General features: G+C 35.5%; 1 protein-coding gene across 1 annotated transcript; it reads left to right on the top strand.

Moving 5' to 3' along the window:
• On the top strand, window positions 1-1,061 carry LOC131077106 (abscisic stress-ripening protein 2). Its single transcript, XM_058014535.2, has 2 exons — window positions 1-452; window positions 627-1,061. The coding sequence occupies exons 1-2, from the start codon at window positions 231-233 to the stop codon at window positions 810-812; spliced, it is 408 nt and encodes a 135-aa protein (XP_057870518.2). The 5' UTR covers window positions 1-230; the 3' UTR covers window positions 813-1,061.
• The last annotated feature ends 19,883 nt before the right edge of the window (window positions 1,062-20,944 follow it).

Here is a 20,944-nt window from a genome sequence, read left to right as displayed (position 1 = left end):
ACATAAACCGTGCCTGGTACGCGCCGCCATGTTCGTTTGCTTCATTATCAAGAAACGTGGCCTACATTTTCCTCTATTCTTATAAATACCCACTTCCCTCACATTCATTTCATCACATTTCCTTGGCCCATTCTATTCATTGCAGAATTCCCCCAGTCGAGTTCGATTCGTTAGAAGTTAACCTCGAGGTATTCTACTCAACAACAAAGGCTTCTAGCAGGAAGAAAGAGATGAGCCGCCACCACCACCACTACCACGGGCACCAGCATCAGCACCACCATGGCCTCCAAGAAGGGGGCTACCCATATGCCCCACCGCCACCACCACCAGGAGCTTATCCTCAACCAGTGGGGACTTATTACCCTCCTGCAGAGCCGGAAGAGGCGAAGAAGCACAAGCATCGTGAGCATATGGCCGAGATGGGAGCACTAGCTGCAGGAGCCTTTGCTTTGGTAAGTTTAATAACTAAAAACAAAAAAATTTCTGTCATCATATATGTGGTTTTTGAGAATATTGTGTATACAATTTTGACATGGGTATTTCAGATCATACTGTGTAATCTATGAACATATAACTTAAAGATTATGGTGGAATAGTTGTTAAGTATTTGTGTGTAAATTTTGCAGTATGAAGGGCATGAAGCAAAAGTGGATCCAGAGCACGCAGGGAGGCATAAAATGGAGGCAGAAATAGCTGGGGCGGCGGCCGTTGGAGCAGTGGGGTATGCTGCGTATGAACATCATGAGAGCAACAAGTCTAAGTCTGACCATAAACACCATGATCATCACCACCACGGCCACCATCATCATTGAACATAATAAAAGTGAATGCCTGTTGTTGACAATTTTTTTCATGTGATCCACACAGTATTGTGTGAAAATAAGAATTCTATTTTCAACGTTATTCTTTAATAGAAGCTTGGATTCTTGTGTTAATCTCCCCTGTTCAATGGATCTGGGGTTTGCTTGAACTTTTGTTATACTATTGTTATTTCTGATTTAGATTGTATGAATATTTTCATGAATAATTTGGAAACACTCCTTAATCCAGGAGATTGAGAATTGTTTTTTTTAAACACATATTATTAGCCGATTAGCTATTTAATGCAGGCATTGCCCGCTGGAATTCAGTATTCTCAGGCTTGAAAAAGAACCCCGTGAAAAAAATTCCCATTAGTTACCTCACGTCTGCAAACAAATTTCTAATCGTATTCAATGCATTTTAATATTTTCGTGCGAGATCTTCGAATCAGATCGTATTCCATACCTCAAGCCCCTGATATTTCATATCCACTTTTCGTTTATTTTAAGTAGATTCAAGCAGCGACCCCAGGGAGACTGGTTAAATTTTAGTATCCCTCAATTCTGTCAACTATCGACAGATTGAAGCAACAACTGCAGGGAGATTGGTTTTGGTTCGTCTGATTTTAGGAAAAAATTGCGATGGTAGGGTTTCCTAAAATTTTGCAGCAAACTCTGCCCATTTCTTTTCATCGACATCATTGACACAGACATAATTTGTGAAAATTGAGGTAAGTCAATTGCCATGGTTAGAGTGAGCTTTACTTGATTATAATATCTAAACGGCTAGATCATTTAGCTCTAAAATCTCATTTTGGTTCTGATTCATCTCATTTATTTATTTTTGCTGCGGTACTGTTCATAATTTCACTTGCCATGATTTCAACGAGTTATATTTTTTCCTAGAATCTGTATGTGGCTAGATCATCTAGCGAAGATATGATTTCAATAAATCCGCAAGTCTCTGGTAAATAATTCAGCTGAAAGCTCTTTCAATTGTTTATCCAAATACTTTAATGACATACGTCAAAATCTTGATTTTATGTGTTATGTCGGAATGTGAAGTTCAAATTGAGCTCTTAGTTTACTGTGGTTGAGTCATCTTGGATTCCCATCTAGCAGTGGTCGACTCATCATGATCTTTTTAGCTAGCAGGGGTTGTTTTATTCTCCTCAAAATCATGTTTTGATGTACAGATATTGTTGTAACTTTCTAATTTCTGAAAATCAATAGGAAAGATATTTTGCCCCTAGTTTTCCACGTAAATCTGAATGTTATGCGACTTTGTTCTTCTCTCCAATTTTCTACACTTGTAATACATAAAGATGAATTGCTTGACATGCGGATTTACTAATTTGACGGTATGAGTCTGATGTTGAAACTAAAAGACTAATGGAAATGAGTTATTGGGAGTCTCTGTTGGAGAAAGATCGAATATGTACAGATCTTTTTTTCTACTAGAGTTTGACTGAAACTAAAAATTGATTTTTCTTTATAACTTAGTCATGATATTTGTTAATTGAATTAAATATGGGATACTCCATGGCAATTTTGCAGTGAGAAGAAAGAATGGCGTATATTCACGGGATGAATTGAAGAGAAAGTATATTTCCCTCCACTCACAAGTATTGCAAAAACTCAAACCGCTTCGAAGGAGATAATTTTGGATCAAGATGAAAGAGATACACAACAGTTTGGTAAGTGCAAAATGATATACTTTGTGGCTTTTGTCTATAACGTCACAACTGGGAGAAATTCTATGGAAGTGGGTAAATTGGACAAAAATAGTGATGTAGCAGATCAAACTTTTGTGCTTGTCCACAAACATGGTTGTCCAACTAAATACAGGGCAGAGGTGCAAGTTGTTGGGCACGAATGTGATCTTGCCCTCCTTACGGTTAGTAATGAGGAATTTTGGGAAGGAATGAATTTTCTCAAGTTTGGAACATTCCTCGTGTGCTAGAGGCAAATTGTAATATTTTTACTGTTCTGTATTCAGATTTGAAGCTAAGCTTTTTGGTTATTTAGTTGAAACAATCTAACATTTTAAATCAAACATTTGATGCTCATATGTTTGCAAACATGATAATGGTCGCAATCATGTGTGGGGCACTTCATAGATTATCAGAAGTTGTCTCAGTTTTAGCTATGATTTGTACTCATCATACCTGGTCTGGGATTAGTTTATTTTATAAGTCGAAAACATATGTACATAGTTTGACAGTTTCTCTATTCTTTAGGGGTTGGGTTATCATTGCTCTATACAAAAATACTTGAAGGCTTGCTTCTGTTTTGCATGGAGAAGAATACCAATAGCTGAGAAATGAAGATAGTACAATAGATTATCTCTTGCTTTCAATCTAGAGTGAGCTCTTTGAGCTATTTCCACTCATTCTCATTAGTAGAGCACCCACTAATCCTAGTAGCACCTAGTATTCCTGTTTTTATTAGAACTCTATAAAGAATAGAGATTTCTACCTTGCCTAAAAAATTAATAGAAAATGTTTATCTGTAGTTAGGGAAGTGCGGGTTTAAGGAGTGTTTAATAGAGTCAAGTCATAATTGTTAGTGTTAAATATGAGATATTAACATATAGCTCAAGCAATGCTTTTTCTTCCATGGACATTAAAGAATGCAAGAAATTGAATCTAAAATGACACAATAAAAGTTATTTTCAAGCAACATTCAGATGTTAGTTTCTAGAAAGTTTGAGGAGAATAATGTATAAGGAAAATTACTTTCCAAGGTTGTTTAAATGCTTTTTTGAAAGTTTTATAGTTTGGCAACTGCTTGTTTTGTGCTTAATGGTTTCTAATCAATTGTGGTAAAGTTATCGAATAGCAAAATTTGAGAGGCCTTCTAAATGATGAAACATAATGATTGCTTAACATTAAGCTTATTTTTTGGGGGTGATAATTGTCTGTTAGCTTGGACATACTTTAACTATGAATTCATATATTCTATTGAAATGTTTCTCTCTCCATTTAGAGTGCAATCACTTTGATGATGGATCATAGAGTGTGATCCAAAACATTGATGCAAATAAACATACACAATCTGATCTAGAATTAAGAACAACAACTATTTTGGATTGTGGAAAACTAATTATCTTAATTTGCACTTAAACTACATTTTCAATCATTGCTTTCCTAGTGTGATCATATGGTATAGTATGGTAAAGGCATAAATTATCTCTCTTATGTTCAAAGGGAATCAACCTTGAGATAGGCATCAAGGTACATTTCCAACATCCTTTGACAACTTGAATACCTTACTTTTCAATTGCTCCAAACATAGAATTATCTATTAATCTCTTTGAAAGGAGTGATTCCTCTTCCATGTCAATAGCATGATTCACACAAGTTGATGTCACGACCTTCATAATACCTAAAATATGCACATTTTACCAAAAGCACCATAGAAAAAGATTGAGAAAAAGAGAGGGTGCTTCTCAAGGAAAATGGTTACAGGCATATTGAATAACTCTAAAATATTGATGATACTACATGAAATGCAAAAGATTGAATCAACTTCATTTAGTCTAAAAAATATATAAAAAAATAAATCATCTACATCAATTCAATCAAAACACACAAAACTCACTCAAAATATGCAGTTTGAAAGACCAAAAGATTTCGGTCATAAGAAAACATTCATTGATAAATCCTACCTTGTGCCCAATGAAAATGAACTTGTGGAACATAAGTTGTGTTGTGTACTCAAATAGGAGTTTGACCATCCTAAGGACCTAACAAAATAATTAAAGCCTACAAATCTTTAATATCTTTAGACTCCTAAACAAGCATGACATGCTTGTGGAATTCTTTAGTTCCATAAATTACCAACATCAATCTCTTTGTCTAACATATGTTTTGCAGAAAAGTATAGGTGATTACCTGAAGATATTTACACAATATATATTGAAAATATTTGTCAATTACATGAATATATGGATTACACTTCCTTTTTTTCTCTGATTCTATATTACTTGTTGATGCATAACTATCCAGATGATTTTTAGTGTTCCCAATTCTATACTTGACAAAAAATAATGCATCAAATTTTGATGGACACAACATTCAAGATTACTACATTGGCTTATGTCAAAGCTCACCGTCTAATGTTTTATCAAGACTTATAAATGATATCACTCATGTAAAGGGTCACTACCTAATGTTATGTTCTATCAAGCCCTCTAAATGATTAGTAATGATTGATGCACACTTTTGATGTGTCAATTTTTTTATAAAATATTTGTAAATTTAATCATAGAATTACCTTACCAAAAGATATTCTATATGAATTACAATTGGTGTAACCATTTCACCTCCTTTCGGTGCAAGTGCTAGTTTATACATATTTTGACAAAATAGAATTTTTATAAAAATATCTTGATTTTCTAGAAGTTTGATCGTTTGAGCAAATTGCATCACTAATTTTCAAACAGATCTTAATTTAAGTTTTCTTTTTTGGGGTTCGAATATATATTTTAGGATGTTTAAATTTAATTTAATACATTTTTATTAATAAATGGTTATATCACCTTAAAATATAATATTACATACATCTACCAAAAAAAGTGGTTGAAAGGTTGATATTGGTACAGTATGATGGTTAAGTTGTGTTGTTGTTGTTCTTTATATCAAGTTTCAAACCCCACTAGGTTGTTATTGTTGAATGTTTATATTGGGGGTGAGGTCCAGCTTTTGTGACCTCACTAGTTCATAGCTCCAAGTCAAAAAGTGTTTACCTCTTTAATTAAAAAAAGTGGTTGGAAGAAGTTACATATTGATGTTTAAGTGGGGCCAAGTCTAAATCATCAAAACACAAGACACCAAGATAAATATGTTGAGCAAGAATAACTATATTAGTAGAGGGGGTCATGATCATTCAATTTGCACCATACATAAGTAGGGTCTAGATCAATAGTAATAATTTCCTAGCTAGTGATCATTCTCTCTTTATTTTCTTTCTTAACATGTTGAATGTCATGAGCAAGTGGCACATGACCAAAACAAGGAAATGAAACTTCCCAAAATTTGGCCAACCAAGATTCCTTTGGTTGTGTGACTAGGAGAGGTTCCATGAGTAGATTGACCCCTACACCTTCTTGTAGGGGATTGAGAACCACATGTTTAAGAATTGCAACCTCTATAAGTAAATAGATATATCCACATTGATGCCCATGAGATATCTATAATGGACCTTGCATGAGGTTGGAGTCAATTATACTCTAGTAATTGTGCATTAGATTACTTGAATGAACAAAAAATACTTAAAGATGAATCATTTTAAGTGAAAATTTATTGAATTGTGGGGTCAATCTTGTATCATTAAAATACAAGAAAACAAAATAAAGTTGCCAAGAAACAATAACTATATTAGTAGATGGGATCATAGAACTAAGACATTGAAATTAATCTCCTAGATTGTGATCATTCTCTCTTCCTTTTCTTCTTTGACATAATGAATGCTATGAGCAAGCGATAGAACAATTTAGCTCAAAGAAAGGAAACTTCCCCAAATATGGCTAGCCAAACATCCTTTGGTCATGTGAATCAAAGGAACCATGACAAAATTGACCCTTGGTTGGAGGGGACTATGGGAATCACATGTCTAAGAATCATGACCTCCCCAAGATGATTGACTGTGTCCACATTGATTCATATGTCTAAGAATCATGATGTAGCAACACAATAACAAATCTAGCACGGTTGTACTTTCCTGTACGTTAGGAGAAAGGACATCTTGTTTTGAGGTGGGCATCCTTGTTTGAAGATCCCCTCCTTCTTTTGGGAGTTGTGCATTCTTCTTTGAGGATGCCCTCTCCTTTTGGGAGGTGTGTATCTTTGTTTGAGGATCTCCCTTCTTCTTGTTTTGGGAGGTGTATATCCTTATTTAAATATCTTATTCCCTCTTCTTTTCCTTAAACATTAGCATCTAGAATATTTGTTGATATTTTAAGGGAAGGGAATATTACCTGGACATAAACATTGATTTTATTGATACCTCCTAAGATGGTGTTCCACATAGCATCCCTTGAGGTGTGATTGTTAATACCTATGTAATTATTTAATTATGAAGCATTGGTTATGTTGCCTTTGTTCTTCCAAGAATATAAACTCTTTTTGCCTTTGTTCTTGCAGAAACATGAACTCTTTGGCCTCTATTCCATGGGAGCACACACTCTCTTGGTTTGTGAATCACCTAACATAGTGTGGCTTGTTGTCCAATGGTTTTCATATGATTCACCATTGATTTCTTGGTATAGTGTGGCTTGGTAGTTGTGATAATTGTTGTTTATGCTCCATGAGGCATTGATCACCTAGTATAGTGTGGCTTGCCAGTTGTGATCTTTTTTTGATATAAGAATCACCCAACATAACATAACTTGTTGGCCAGTAGATTCTTGTATCTTGGAATGTATGTGGAGCATAATATAAGCTGCTAGTTTGTGGACCATGGAACCTCATTTTAATGGTGTATGCTCTTGTCTCTTTCTAGAAGTCCACTTGTGTGTTTGCAATAGAATTTTGGGGATGATAAATAGTTATAGAGACAACCTTTATATCAAGGTCTCTTCACCTAATTGACTTAGAACCGTTTTTTGCTAGTATTAACATTATTGTATATGTATCTTTTCATGTATACTCTACGTTTTCTTCTTGCTCCATGTTTTCTTCGTGTTTTGTGTGTCTTGCATTTTTTCTTTGTGTCTTGCATGTTTTATTTGTATCTTGCATGTTTTCCATTAAATGTTTGTTGAGTATAAAGCATGCTTTTAGTGTGTTTACCTATGTTTGTTTGATAATTAATTTATGCTTTGTGTTCCAGATGTTACTCTTCATGTGCATATCTTGTATATGCTTTGTGTATATGGGTTTTGCATTCCTCAACTGAGTGTCATCCTATGTGCCTTTCTCTTGGTTTCTTTTTCCTTTATCACATGTATGAGCATAATTTCATACCCCCACTAAAGTGGAGGCTAAATGTAGTGATGTCAATTTTATACCTTAACAATTTCATGCTCTATTTTGCAATTTCTTTAGTGTGATTTCCCATAGTTCATTTCAAGATCATTTATGTTCTATGTATCTTAAACTTTACTCATAAGAATACACATAAATCACAATGAAATAAAAAATCTAAGACTAGGTCCTATGTTGAGGGCCTCAATACTTGGATCTCCCTTTTAGAGGCTCCTTTTTGGGTGGACCCAGGTGCCCAACACCCTAGTCCTTCCAAAAGGGGTTGAAATTTGAGGCGTTGTGAGTGTCAATCTTTATCTTTTGTAATCTAGTCTCAATCTTTGTACTTGATCATTTTTTATCAGCCTATAGTTGAAATAATCTTTTTATGTACCTATATAAAGGATATTTTTTCATCTTTCATAAGTTCTAAGCTACAATCTATTTCAATCCAATCTAGAGAAACCATACAAGGAATGAGCTATCAAAATATAGAGCACTAGACTTGAAGCATGTATTGATCTATGTCTCTCATTTTTGGTTATCATTATGTTATTGTTATTGCATTAATACTTGTAGGAATACCAAAAGAGCATTACATCATGTCACCTTTATGTTGTGCTCCTTGAAAGGGCTAATACCTAATGTAATATATTGTCATTTTAGAATTTATCATTTATTTAGCCTCTATCCCCATGAGGAAACACACTCTATCTCATCATTGTTATTATGGAGATGGGAACAACAACACAAGGTTTGACTTATGAAATCCCCTATACAAAACAACCATTTTTCCCTTTTTTGTTTGTACAGGTGCAAATTCAATAGCAAGACATGATAGATAGACAGGGCAAATAGTAATAGATATTCTCAAACTTCAGATCATGTGCAAAAACCTAGGACTCAAGTGCTCAACACCCATTTGCTACAAATTTGGTCCATATTTTTAGGAGATAGATGTGCAAAGCTTTTTGATTCTATTTTCAACCATTTCTCGAGCCTCTGTCACCTTCAAAAATGGTTGCCTAGTGCTTCTTTCTAGCACAATCAACTTTAAATTTTAGTTCCAAGTTCCTCTCCATATCTTTATCTTAGATTTTCTTTACCATCTTTTGTTTTCATTATGTATCAATTACACTATGTCAGATTTAGGCATCTTATCATTATTATCCTAGTTCATTCAAACACTTAATCAATCCTAATCGCATGTAATCAATAGATGTGTGGGTCCAAAACAATATGGATCTTCATTTCAGATAAAAGGTCAAGCCTACTAACACCTCTAATGTTGCATGGGAGAAAGATTTGATCTTATTTTAATACACATATTAATCTAGGATCACTTTTACAATATTACACCAATTTAGACCAACAACTTATCAGTGACCATTTCATTGATGACTCATTTTCATCGTTCCAGAATATGAAGAGAATATCAATCAAGATCTCAAGTGTCTTGACATTTTTTCAAACTTCTATCTCTAGTATGCAATGGCATAAAAGCTTGTGATATAGACATCCCTTTCTACCCAAGCCTACTTGGATGATCTCTTTTCAATAGAAATGGATTTGATCATGAAAAAATATTTAAATTCCTAAGAATTGTTGAACCCAAGGCAGGAATGAGAGGGGGGTGAATTAGTCCAATTTAACAAAAAATAAATGTAACACATAAACAATTAATCAACAACACACATCCAACACATGAACACCAAATTTTATACTTGGAAAACCCAAGCAGGGAAAAACCATGGTGAGAGCCTACCCACAAAATATATTCACTATGTATATAATATTATAAAGAAAAGAGCTAACTACTCCAGACTTGCATACCATGGCTAATTGCTCATGGGGAAAGATACAAAGAGGACTTGTAAAACCTAAAGCTAACTGCACTTGCCACAATATACAAAAATGATATGAAAAGAAGGATCTCCCGACCATGAAGTTATACTTGAACTCTGCATCAAGTGACCAATATCAATACACATAAATTTGATCTCAACTGCCAACACTTTGTCTCAAATCTCTGTCATAGTCTCAACACAATGTATATATCATTCGAACACAACTTGATTCTTCTACTTTTTACCGAACCAACTTGATTATCCTCACATCTATATTCAACACACTTTCCTTCCTTGCATCTTACACAGCTCAATCATACACATCCTTAAATATAAGATAGATCATTAAAGATTAAATCAAATTGGCCTGAATCAAAATACTTTTTGAATAAAAAATACACATACTGATCCACTCCAGGAGATAAAAGGGACCAAAACGCAACTTCCAAAGATCAATTCATCGATCCACAATCACCAGAATATAACCAACAACATATCCACATGCTATGGATCCATATGAGAAATTAATGATCAACAACATACTTTGCAATCTAAATAACTCAAATCCATATTTTCACACACTACGGTGAGACCCATAACATATCAAACATGCTTCCACAAATCATATCTGGACCTAAGGATAGGTCTAACATAGAATCTCACAAATAGCAACGATCAATGCCACAACACTTGGAGAACACAAAGATTTTTTCAGACCATAGAACCATCATATCCATAATACCAAAATTATATCTAATGAAGATAACAACAACACTCAACATCGGCTCAAATTCCAGACCCAAACACTTCTAGACAACTAAAAGAACAACCGCAACATCAATAACACAACAAGATAGGGTAAAAGCACAAAACTGTGTCACATTTAAAGCTAACTTATCAGCACAAGTGAATTTAAGTAATTCTAACTAAAAGTTAATTTTAGTCAAACATATGGTCTATATAGATTCATTATAGCTAAGTTATATATGGACCACAATGTTTCCAATTGAAAGTGTCTACTAAATGTATATATTATACCACTTTGGGTCTAATTGCCCCCCCAAAAAAAAACTAAAAAAAAACTCAATGTTTCAACAACTCCTACTCTTATAAATAATATTTTTTTTGAAATATAAAAATACTCTTTTATAGATCTATAAGTGCATTTTCCAAAATATATATCTTTTAATATTTTAGTTAGTTTTTATATTTTATATTTAATTTTTATTGAAAGTAGGTCATCAACACTAAAATATAAGGTTGATTATCTTGTTAAGGAAAAATACTAAAATTTATTTAAATTTTTTGAAAAAAATATGATTCAGTAGAGAAAGGAATCTATGTCTAGGTGATATAATTCTTTTCTAATTTGGATAAATAATTAAGGAAAAAGTTGGTGGGAACTGGAAAGAGTTATATTTCAGTACACGCAACTTTTCAAATTTATTGAAAAATATATATTTATAAAAAATAGTAAAAATATATCCATGCACTAAAGTTTCAAGTTATCAATATACACAAAAAAATGATGAAAAAAAAGTAAACTTTACTAAATAAAGTGTGGTGGCTTGTGTAACTTCAATTTCAACATTTTATCAACAACTAAATTATAGTGTTTACTTTATAAAACCATAATACAAAAATTATATCTAATGAAGATAACAACAACACTCAACATTGGCTCAATAGATTCTAGACCCAAACACTTCTAGACCAACTAAAAGATCAACTGCAACATCAATAACACAACAAGATAACTTTGCACCATAGACATTTCAAACTAATCCAGAACAACAAGTTTGATGTAATGACAATCACAACAAAACATCAACACATACTTCTAACAATCTCCCCCTTTGTCATTGATGGAAATATTTGACGACACCCGCACCTGAAAGAAGAATAATATTGCTCAATATCTCTCCAAACATATATATTACATTTCTGCACTATCTCTCCCAATCTCAATCTTCAAATTGCTAACTCAATCTCTTCTCCAAAGATCAAACTTGCTCAATCTCTCCCCAAAATATCAAACCTGCTCAATCTCTCCTCCTTTTCCATCAAAGACAAAGGTCACAACAACACTGAACACACCATTGCTCCCCCTAAGAGCAACCACAACATCAATCTAGGAAAAGAAATAGGCATGAACTTAGCTCCCCTTGGAAAGATGCATCCTCATAATGCTCCTAGCTAGAAGGAGGGGCAATGACCCCAAGCTTCTCCCAAAGAAACTCAAATGTATCCTTCGCCAATGCCTTAGTGAAAATATCTGCAACTTTCTCTTTTGTAGAAATGTATTCCAATCAAACTTCTTAGTAACTTTCTCTCTTAAATAATCATGTCTGATTGAAATATGCTTTGTTCTTGAATGCATAACTGGATTCTTTGAAATGTTTATTGCACTTATATTGTCACACATAATAGGACTCGCTTCATCATATATTACCTTGATATCCTTAAGAGTATGTCTCATCCACATTACCTAGGAGTACAACAAGATGGTGCTCGATATACTCTACTTCAACAGTAAATAGGGAAACTGAATCTTGTTTCTTATTGAACCAGGACACCAATCTGTCCCCTAAAAATAACACACCACCACTAGTACTCTTTTGGTCATCAACACTTCTAGCCCAATTTACATTAGTATAGGCTTTCAACATAAAATCTCCACCCTTTTTGTACCAAAGTCCATAATCCACAATACCTTTCAAGTATCTAAAAAATTCTCTTTATAGCTTGCTCATGTGTCACCTTCGGATTTGCTTGAAATCTAGCTACCAAACAAACAACCTACATTATATTTGGTCTGGGCGTAGTCAAATACAACAATCCACCAATCATTGACCTATACTTCTTCTGTTCAACCTCCAGAGACTCATCATATTTTCTCAACTTGCATCCAACGGTTAAAGGAGTTGTGACCAGTTTGCAATCATCAAAACCAAACTTCTTCAACATTTCCTTCACATACTTGCTCTGAGAAATAAAAATTTCTTTTGATTGAGTAAATTGCAACCCAAGAAAGAAAGATAACTCACCAATCATTGACAATTTAAATTATTTATGCATTTCCTTATCAAATTCTTTACATAAACTACCATCTCTTCCAAATATAATGTCACCAACATAAACTATAACAATTAACAATTTATCTCCATCAATCTTGAAATAAAGATTACTATTTGTTGTAATTTTCTTGAAATTATGTTGAAGCAAATACCGATCCAATCTTGCATACCAAGCTGTAGGTGCTTGTTTAAGTCTTGTTATGCAATTTTGGGATTATGCCTTAATTGCAAATTATTGGTTTAGGAGTTACAAATTCTGTGTCAGAGATTGGTCTAGGTGCATGATTAGGGGGAGTGGGCTTCCAAGTGAGTGAACGAAATACATTGCTTGTCCCATTTAAGTCCTCATTTTGGCTTTTCCTTTAAAATATTAGAAGTGGAGTGGTCTAGGTGCATGATTAGGGGGAGTGGGATTCCAAATGAGTGAATGAGGTCATGAGGATTAGACAACCTAGTTACTCGGGGTCTAGACCGCCAAGATAGCTCATTTGGCGTTTATTGTATAATCAAGTGATAACCTAATGAATTTGTTCTAGGTGGGATGGGTAGTAGTAATTCACCTTAATAGGACAATAAATGGAATTGTGGTACCCCAAATCTTGGCCTAGGAAAGATATTACAGATCCAGGATGGGTTTTGGGAAGGCCTTGGTGATCTAGGTAAACCGAACTCCATTGATATCCTCAAAGGTTGAGATGGTTATGCATGATTATCACGGATGCTAGGACATATTTTATAGTTTCCCCTTTGTTGCTATGTGGTGCTAGCATGTGATGACACTCTTGCCTACATGTAGGTCCTAGTGCCTTATACCTTGATTTGTTGGAATGCCTTTGGATGCTTTATGTCTTGTGCTTTTGGTTAAGCCTTGTGATGTGAGTTGGATTATTTATCATGTGGTTGCTATCGGGTTGTGGTTGTTGGATGAGTCCTTTGGTTGTTAGGTTTCAACCTAGATCTAGAGTGTGTGTGGGATCTTGTGTTATTCTTCGTAGCACGGGGAGGGGGGGTGGGGGGGTGGTTCCTTATGGTTCCACATGGTCGAGTGGTTTGATGTCTTCTTTCATTGGGATGTTCTTCTCTTCTTTGGATGCTCATGTGCGTGGAATATGGATTCTTATCTCTTTAGCTTGTTCATGGATTCTTGAGCATTTTCTATACACTTGTAGTTTAGTGGCAATGATGTAATTATGTATCATGAGAATATCATAATTGCAGTTTAGGGAACTAAGTATCTCGAAGAAGAGAATATTATATCATTGATGACATTATTGTAATCATATGTAGTAGGGTATGTTGAAGTGCTCTTGTGAGATGTATAATGTATCTTGGATATGCCCTAATTCTTATAATAGATGGTTAAAACTCATGATGGATTAATAGATGTTGTTTGGATAATTTAGATGTGTATTTTATGGCATTGGAATGAGAATTATGTTGTAATCTTGAATGGATACTTCTATTTGGAAAGAGAAAATATTATGTATGTAATCATTATTTGTAATTGTCTTGAATGAGAATTATGTTGTAGTCTTGAATGGATACTTCTATTTGGAAAGATAAAAGATTATGTATGGAATCGTTATTTGTAATTGTTATGGATGTTCAATGGTTGGGATTAAATAATTAAGAACACTTGGATTTGGTGTACTAAAATGAACCCTAGCTAGAAATTAATGGGGGTGGTATTTATATAAAGGCTAATTAAGGAATGAACGATGTCTTAAGAGAAATAAATTGAAGGATAATAGTAAATGAATGATAGGTTTGAGCTATATGGCATTGTTACTTTCTTGATGATGAGTTAAGTAATGACATTGAGATGCCCCAGGGAATGTTAGATTGATGAGATGTTATTTATTTCTGCTTGCGTAATTATACTCCTATGTTCATGTTGGAATTGAATATGCATGTGTGTAAATGATGAAAATGTTATGGAGATGATGTTATAGTAAATGTTATATGTTATTTGAGTTGTATGTGATGCATGAGAATATCTTTAAATAATTTTTTTTCTCCATTTGCATGTTAGTTGGTTATATTTCTCTAGGGTATTTTGGCGGGCATTACAACATTACATGACCACCTTTATGTGGAGTTCCTTGAGAGGGATTATACCTAAGGTAATCTTGTCATTTTATCATTTATCATTTATTTAGCCTCTATCCCCGCGAGGGCACACACTCTATCTCATCATTGTTATTGTGGAGGTGGGAACAACAACACAACACAACCAAACACAACCATTTTTCCCTTTTTTGTGTGTACGGGTTCAAATTCAATAGCAAGACAAGGTATATAGATAGAAAATAAACTAATAGATATTGTCAGGCTTTAGATCATGTGCAAAAACCTAGGACTCAAGTGCTCAACACCCCTTTCCTACCAATTTGGCCCATATTTTTTGGAGATAGATGTGTAAATCTTTTTTATTCTATTTTCAACAGCCTCTGCCACCTTCATATTTGGTTGCCTAATGCTTCTATATAGTACAATCAACTCTAGATTTTAGTTCCAAGTTCCTCTCCATATCTTTATCTTAAATTTTCTTTACAATCTTATTTTTCCATTACGTATCAATTGCATTATGCTAGATTTAGGCATCTTATCATTTTTAGCCTAGTTCATTCTGTTGGCCAGTCGGTCAACACCTCCTTGGGGTTCGCAACATGGCTTCCTCTCACCTCCCATGGATCCTTAACTTTTACAACTGTGGTGTTCATTGACATCTCAAGCTTTTGGCATAATGACAACAACATTTCCAACAAGTGATATTAGAGCATCAGGTCGTGGGTTTGAATTTTGGGAGGTCACCCTGTGGTCTCCTTAAAAGAAGTTCACATAACCCTCAGTCGGTGCTGAGGGGGGGATTGTTGGCTAGCCGGTTAGCACCTCCTGGAGGTTCGCGACATGGCTTCCTCTCACCTCCCATGGATCCTTAACTCTGGCCACTATGGCGTTCATTGACAACTCGAGCTTTTGGCGTAACAACAATGGTGATTCCAACACATTCACACACTCAATCACTCCTAATCATATATAATCAAAAGAAGTGTGAGTCCATAATAGGATGGATCTTCCTTGTGGATAAAAGGACAAGCCTAATAACACCTCTTATGTTGTATGGGAGAAGGATTCGATCTTAGGTTAATACACATATTAATCTAGGATTAATTTTCCTATAATATTGTAAAGCGGAAAATCGAACCCTAGGTGTTCCCCCACTCCATGGAGAGAGAAAGGAGGTCACTAGGATTGACGATTTTCACTTAGGAGAGACTTTACATTCAAAAGAGGGGTTGAAACCCACAAGATCCAATCCCACACAATGCAAGACTGGATTCTAAATGAGTTTCAAGGGTTGAGACATCAAGGATACCCTCTTTTGTAAAGAATGTAGATAGAAGGATTGAACTAGGAATGTATGTAAAAGTAAGAAAGATTTGCTTGTAGACGGAGATTGGGACATGGGATGAAGCTACACACCTGAAATTAGAAGTAAAATGTTGAGACGATGCTCTCCTGCAAGTTTGAGCGAAATTTGATAGGACGATGGCGCTCGGAGTGCACACGGTCCTCTAAAAAATCCGCGAAACAAAGGGGGATCTGTTCGTCTCTGCACAAGGATTCTAGATCTTCAATTACAACCACGTACCTGCAACCTACACATAGAAAAGAGAGGATGATTGGGGGGTTAGGGATTAGGGGTTTGCCTTCAGGTCAAACCCCGGTTTTGGAATTAACCAAGAAATGAGAATGCTGTAAATGTAAATGTTTGTAAAGTCATCAAGTACTGATACCTTGTTGTAAGAATGTTTGTATTCTTACATGCGAAGGTGTAATGATGTTGTATGTTGTATGTTGTAAGTGATCTCCTCTTCAATGGTTGAATCCTTGTCTTGAATGCAACACCTAGCCTTGAATGGAGACCTAGAATGCTCAATTGCTTGAAGGGATGCTTGAATGCTTGAATGTTTGCATGTTTGCCTATCGCTTCCGCCTCTTGCACACATCTATTTTTCCTCCTCCCTTTTCTGGGAGGGGAAATGTAGTTTATATACTTGTCAATTAGGGTTAGGAGACTGATTTTTCCGACCTTAGGCCGACCTAGGAACATTATTTTCCAAATTACAAACTTGAAGACCCGATGCCCAACAAGAGACCGGGCCCAAAATAGGGCCAGGGACCAAGGCGATCGGTGCCATGGTCCCACCTCCCGAGACAGCAGGGTGCAAGGAGGATCAGGCCAAGGTGCAGAAAGATGCAATTTTTGATGTCGTAAACAGGTTTCGGGGTCTCCATTCAGGTTCAACGTTGCGTCGCCATCGTGAAGACCCAAATGCAGTAGAAATTGCAAGTGTCACAATTTTAGGACGCTACATTTAGCCCCCACTTTAGCGGGAGTATAAGCGTACGCCCATACTTCCGGTAAAGTACAAGGAAACAACATTGAAAGACTTTCACCACATCAAGGAGGCAAGATACACCTAGCCCCCAGTGGACTAAGGATCTTACGACTTCGATTGACAAAGTAGAAGGAAAGATCACGAGGGAGAACCATGACTGACAGTAGTAAGGTTCCCTCACTATGAGTCATGCAAGGAAAATACCAAAAATTTTCAAGGCAAAGCTAAGTTCGCCAAGAAATTTTTAAGTATCTTGAAGAGATATGAATGGAGTGTATGCCCCCTACGTTAAAGCGATCGTACACGCCTCATCGGGGGTGATTGCTTTAAGGTAGTGGTACACATAAGAAATGAGAAGGGAAAGGAGAATGTTATCACAAAGATTTAGCCCCCAAGTGTGAGATAAACCCAAGGATAATAGACACAAAACACAAAGCATGAGGTGACTTCGCTTTCCTCGAGGTCAGTATGCTGTATGATAATTCATGTATATCATATGTATGTATGCATAATTGTTCTTCATTCCCCAATCAAGGAAGGTCACCTAGAAGAAGGGAACACACGTGTCTTTTGAGTCAACATGAGAGAGACCAAAAGAGATCTCAATGCTTTGCATCATCCTCAAGTAGACAACACTAAGGACAACAAATAGAAGAATGGGAATAACACATAGAAGAAGTAACAAAAGAGATCAAGAGAGGAGGAGAGAATCTGCTATGCTAATGAACTAGTCTAGCACGTTATCCACCCCCCGATCTTGCTGATCAATATTTTGGGAAGGCAGGAAACACGCTAGAGGAGGAACATCCAACACAGCAGATGGAGCTATCACAATATCCAAACAAGGGCTATGTTCATGTTCCAAGCCACGTTGTTCTTGTCTAGGAGCTAGGATAAGTGCTTTAGAAAATTCGTTAGATAAATGGTTATCAACATCAACATATTCATATTCACTATCAGAAGAAAGAGGAGTAACATTTTCATCATGAATAACATTTTCATCTATATCATCATCAAGATTTATAAAAATAGGATCTTTAACTCGCACAGGATCAAAACCATCATGCATCTTATGTTTAGGAGATTTTGGCTCAATTTTCGGCTGAGGAGAAAATGGAATAATACTAGCTGAAGGTGTTTTTGGGGATTGCAAAGTTTGAGAAGCTGCTGCACGAGCTCTAAGACGACGCTTTCGTCAGCGTTCACGTGCAGAACAATTTCTCCTGTCTTAGTAGGAAGTTGAGAAGATTGAGGAGGAGGAATGTTCTCATCCTTATCAATTGGGTGTTTAGGTTGTGGTCTCTTAGGTTAGATAATAGGAGAAGAGGAAGGTCTCTTCTCTCTATAAGAGGGAGGAGGAGGAACTGCTCCATATAAAGGAGGGATATCTGGTTTAGGAAGGAGACCAAGTCCATCATGACGAGGAGGTATAGGTCTACCTTTAGAAAGTTTATTAGACATAGATGTAGTCACATCCATAGGGATGGGTTGGGAATCTTCTTGAGGAAAGACATTAGTTTTATCTTTCAAAGGAATAACTTCCTTCTCAAGAATGATAGGAATATCAAGTTTTGGTGTTCTAGGTTCACTTAGAGATAGGATCATATCTTTTTTCCACTTTTGATAAGATTTGAAAAGATGATCACTTCGCGGTGGAAGAGATTGAAATTGTTTAGGCCAAAAATAATCAATAGGAACGCTAGAAGTTCTTTTAGCTGGTTTAAAGAGACTATGATTGACAGTAACAACTTCACCATTATGGGGAAATTTCAAACACTTGTGAATAGGAGAAGCAATAGCTTTCATGGAAGATAGCCAAGGATAGCCTAGCTTCACACGAAATTGTTCGGATGATGGAATAATAGCAAAGCTCACATTAAGGGATTTGTTATGGACCTCAATAGGTAATGTAATAGAACCAATTGCAGGAGAAGAAAATGCATCAAATAATTTCACAACCACATTTGTTTTGTCATAGATCACTTGATTCAATTGCAAAGTAAAAAGAAATTCTTCAGTAATGACATTAACCATACAAGAAGGATCAATAAGCACTCCACGGCAAGGTGTATTCTTGACTTTTGCAACTATATATAAAGGACCATCAAGTGCCCTGATAGTTTCACTGGAATCAAATGTGATGGAAGGTTCTTTAGGGATTTTCTGCTGCTCCACAAAGTTAATCACATTCGGAGTCATAGACACAAGACCATCAGGTGAGAAAGAGGAATCATTAGTCTCAATCACATTAGAGGTATGAGAAGGTAATGGATCAATAAAAATATTAATATTTTGGTTAGGAAGAGCTACAGATGTGTTGCCTTTATCATTCACACCTGAAACAGAGATAGTATTATTATCAATCAAATCTTGAATTTTACCCTTTAAAGCAAAACATTTTTCAGTATCATACCCAGGTTGACGATGAAATTGACAAAAAGATTTGTTATCAAAATAGGGTGAATTAATCTTTGCAGGATCTATTTGCTTTATAGGAGGGAGGGTAAGCACATTTTGTTCCAATAACTTATTCATAATACTATGCAATGATTCATTCAAAGGACTAAACTTTCTTTCTTTCTTGAAAAACTTAGAAATAGGAGGCACACCTGATGCTGCATTCACATTGTTGTTGGTGATGTTTTCATTGAACTTAATGAACTCTCTGTTCGGTTTAAACTTCCCAAATGGTTGTTGACTACTATCACCCTTATCACTCAGAGCCATAGGATTTGCTTGTTCCATTTGACTCACAGTCAGTTGATAATTGTGAAGAGTTGCACACAACTGTTGGAAAGAAGTAAACTCAGAAAACAGAAGTTTTTCTCTAATATCTTTTTGTAAATTAGAAATAAAGATTCTTTGAATATCATTATCAGGTACTGGAAAAGAAATTTGAGCACACAAATGCTTATATCTACCAATGAAATCAGTCACTTTTTCTTTAACACCTTGTTTACAATGCATTAAATCAATCAAAGTAACTTTAGGACTTATATTGTTTTGAAATTGTTGAATAAAAGCATTTGCAAGTTGTTGGAAAGAAGTAATAGAATAGGAAGGCAACGAGTAATACCATTGTAGAGCCTTATCTCTTAATGTTCTAGTAAACAGTTTTGCAAGTAACCTTTGGTCATGAGCAAAATCGGTACATATTGTTTGAAATGTCTTAACATGTGTTAGAGGATCACCTTTACCATTATAAAGCTCCAACCGCGGGATTTCAACATGCTTAGGGGGGATAGCTCGAACAACGTCAAGAGAAAGTGGGCTCGCAACATCAAATGTGGGCACACTAAACTTAGATTGATTCATAGAGGCAATTTGTTGCTGTAAAGAAGAGACAGTTTGTGCAAGATTGTTAATGGTCGCTTCAGTCGAAGAGTTCATATTAGACATGTTAGATTGTGATGGAGGTATTATGTTATTGAAAGAAGGTATTGATTGAGAGTAAGGTGGCGGGACACTATGATAGTTAGTCATAGGAGATGATTGGAAAGAAGGAACACTACAAGGAGGAATGGAATGGTTAAATGAATTGCCCCCTTGTGTCATGTTCATTTGTGGAGATGTAATAGGGACACTCATTGAAGGAATGAGTGAAGAAGTCGGATTGAATGAAGGAAGAGGGTTGATTGAAGAAGAAGGATTGCCCCCATGACTAATGATCATAGGTGGAATGTTTTGTATTGAAGTAGTCATTATGTTTGATGTAAAAGTAGGTATACTAGCAATAGAAGTTGTCAAAGGGGTAGAATGATTGACTTGAGTAGGAGGTTGTGTATAACCTAAAGTTTCGGCACAACTCTTCATAGGCATCACATTCGAATCCACAATGTGTGCAAT

The sequence above is a fragment of the Cryptomeria japonica genome, chromosome 9, assembly GCF_030272615.1.
Source record: "Cryptomeria japonica chromosome 9, Sugi_1.0, whole genome shotgun sequence".
Lineage (NCBI taxonomy): Eukaryota > Viridiplantae > Streptophyta > Pinopsida > Cupressales > Cupressaceae > Cryptomeria > Cryptomeria japonica.
Note: the sequence above shows the minus strand (reverse complement) of the source record. Positions and strands in the feature narration are given on the sequence as shown.

What these genes read in the sequence shown, in the direction of transcription:
- LOC131077106 (XM_058014535.2), top strand. Translation starts at nt 231, where the DNA reads ATGAGCCGCCACCACCACCACTACCACGGGCACCAGCATCAGCACCAC. An exon ending in CTGCAGGAGCCTTTGCTTTG is followed by an intron (nt 453 to 626) that starts GTAAGTTTAATA and finishes TAAATTTTGCAG; the next exon opens with TATGAAGGGCATGAAGCAAA.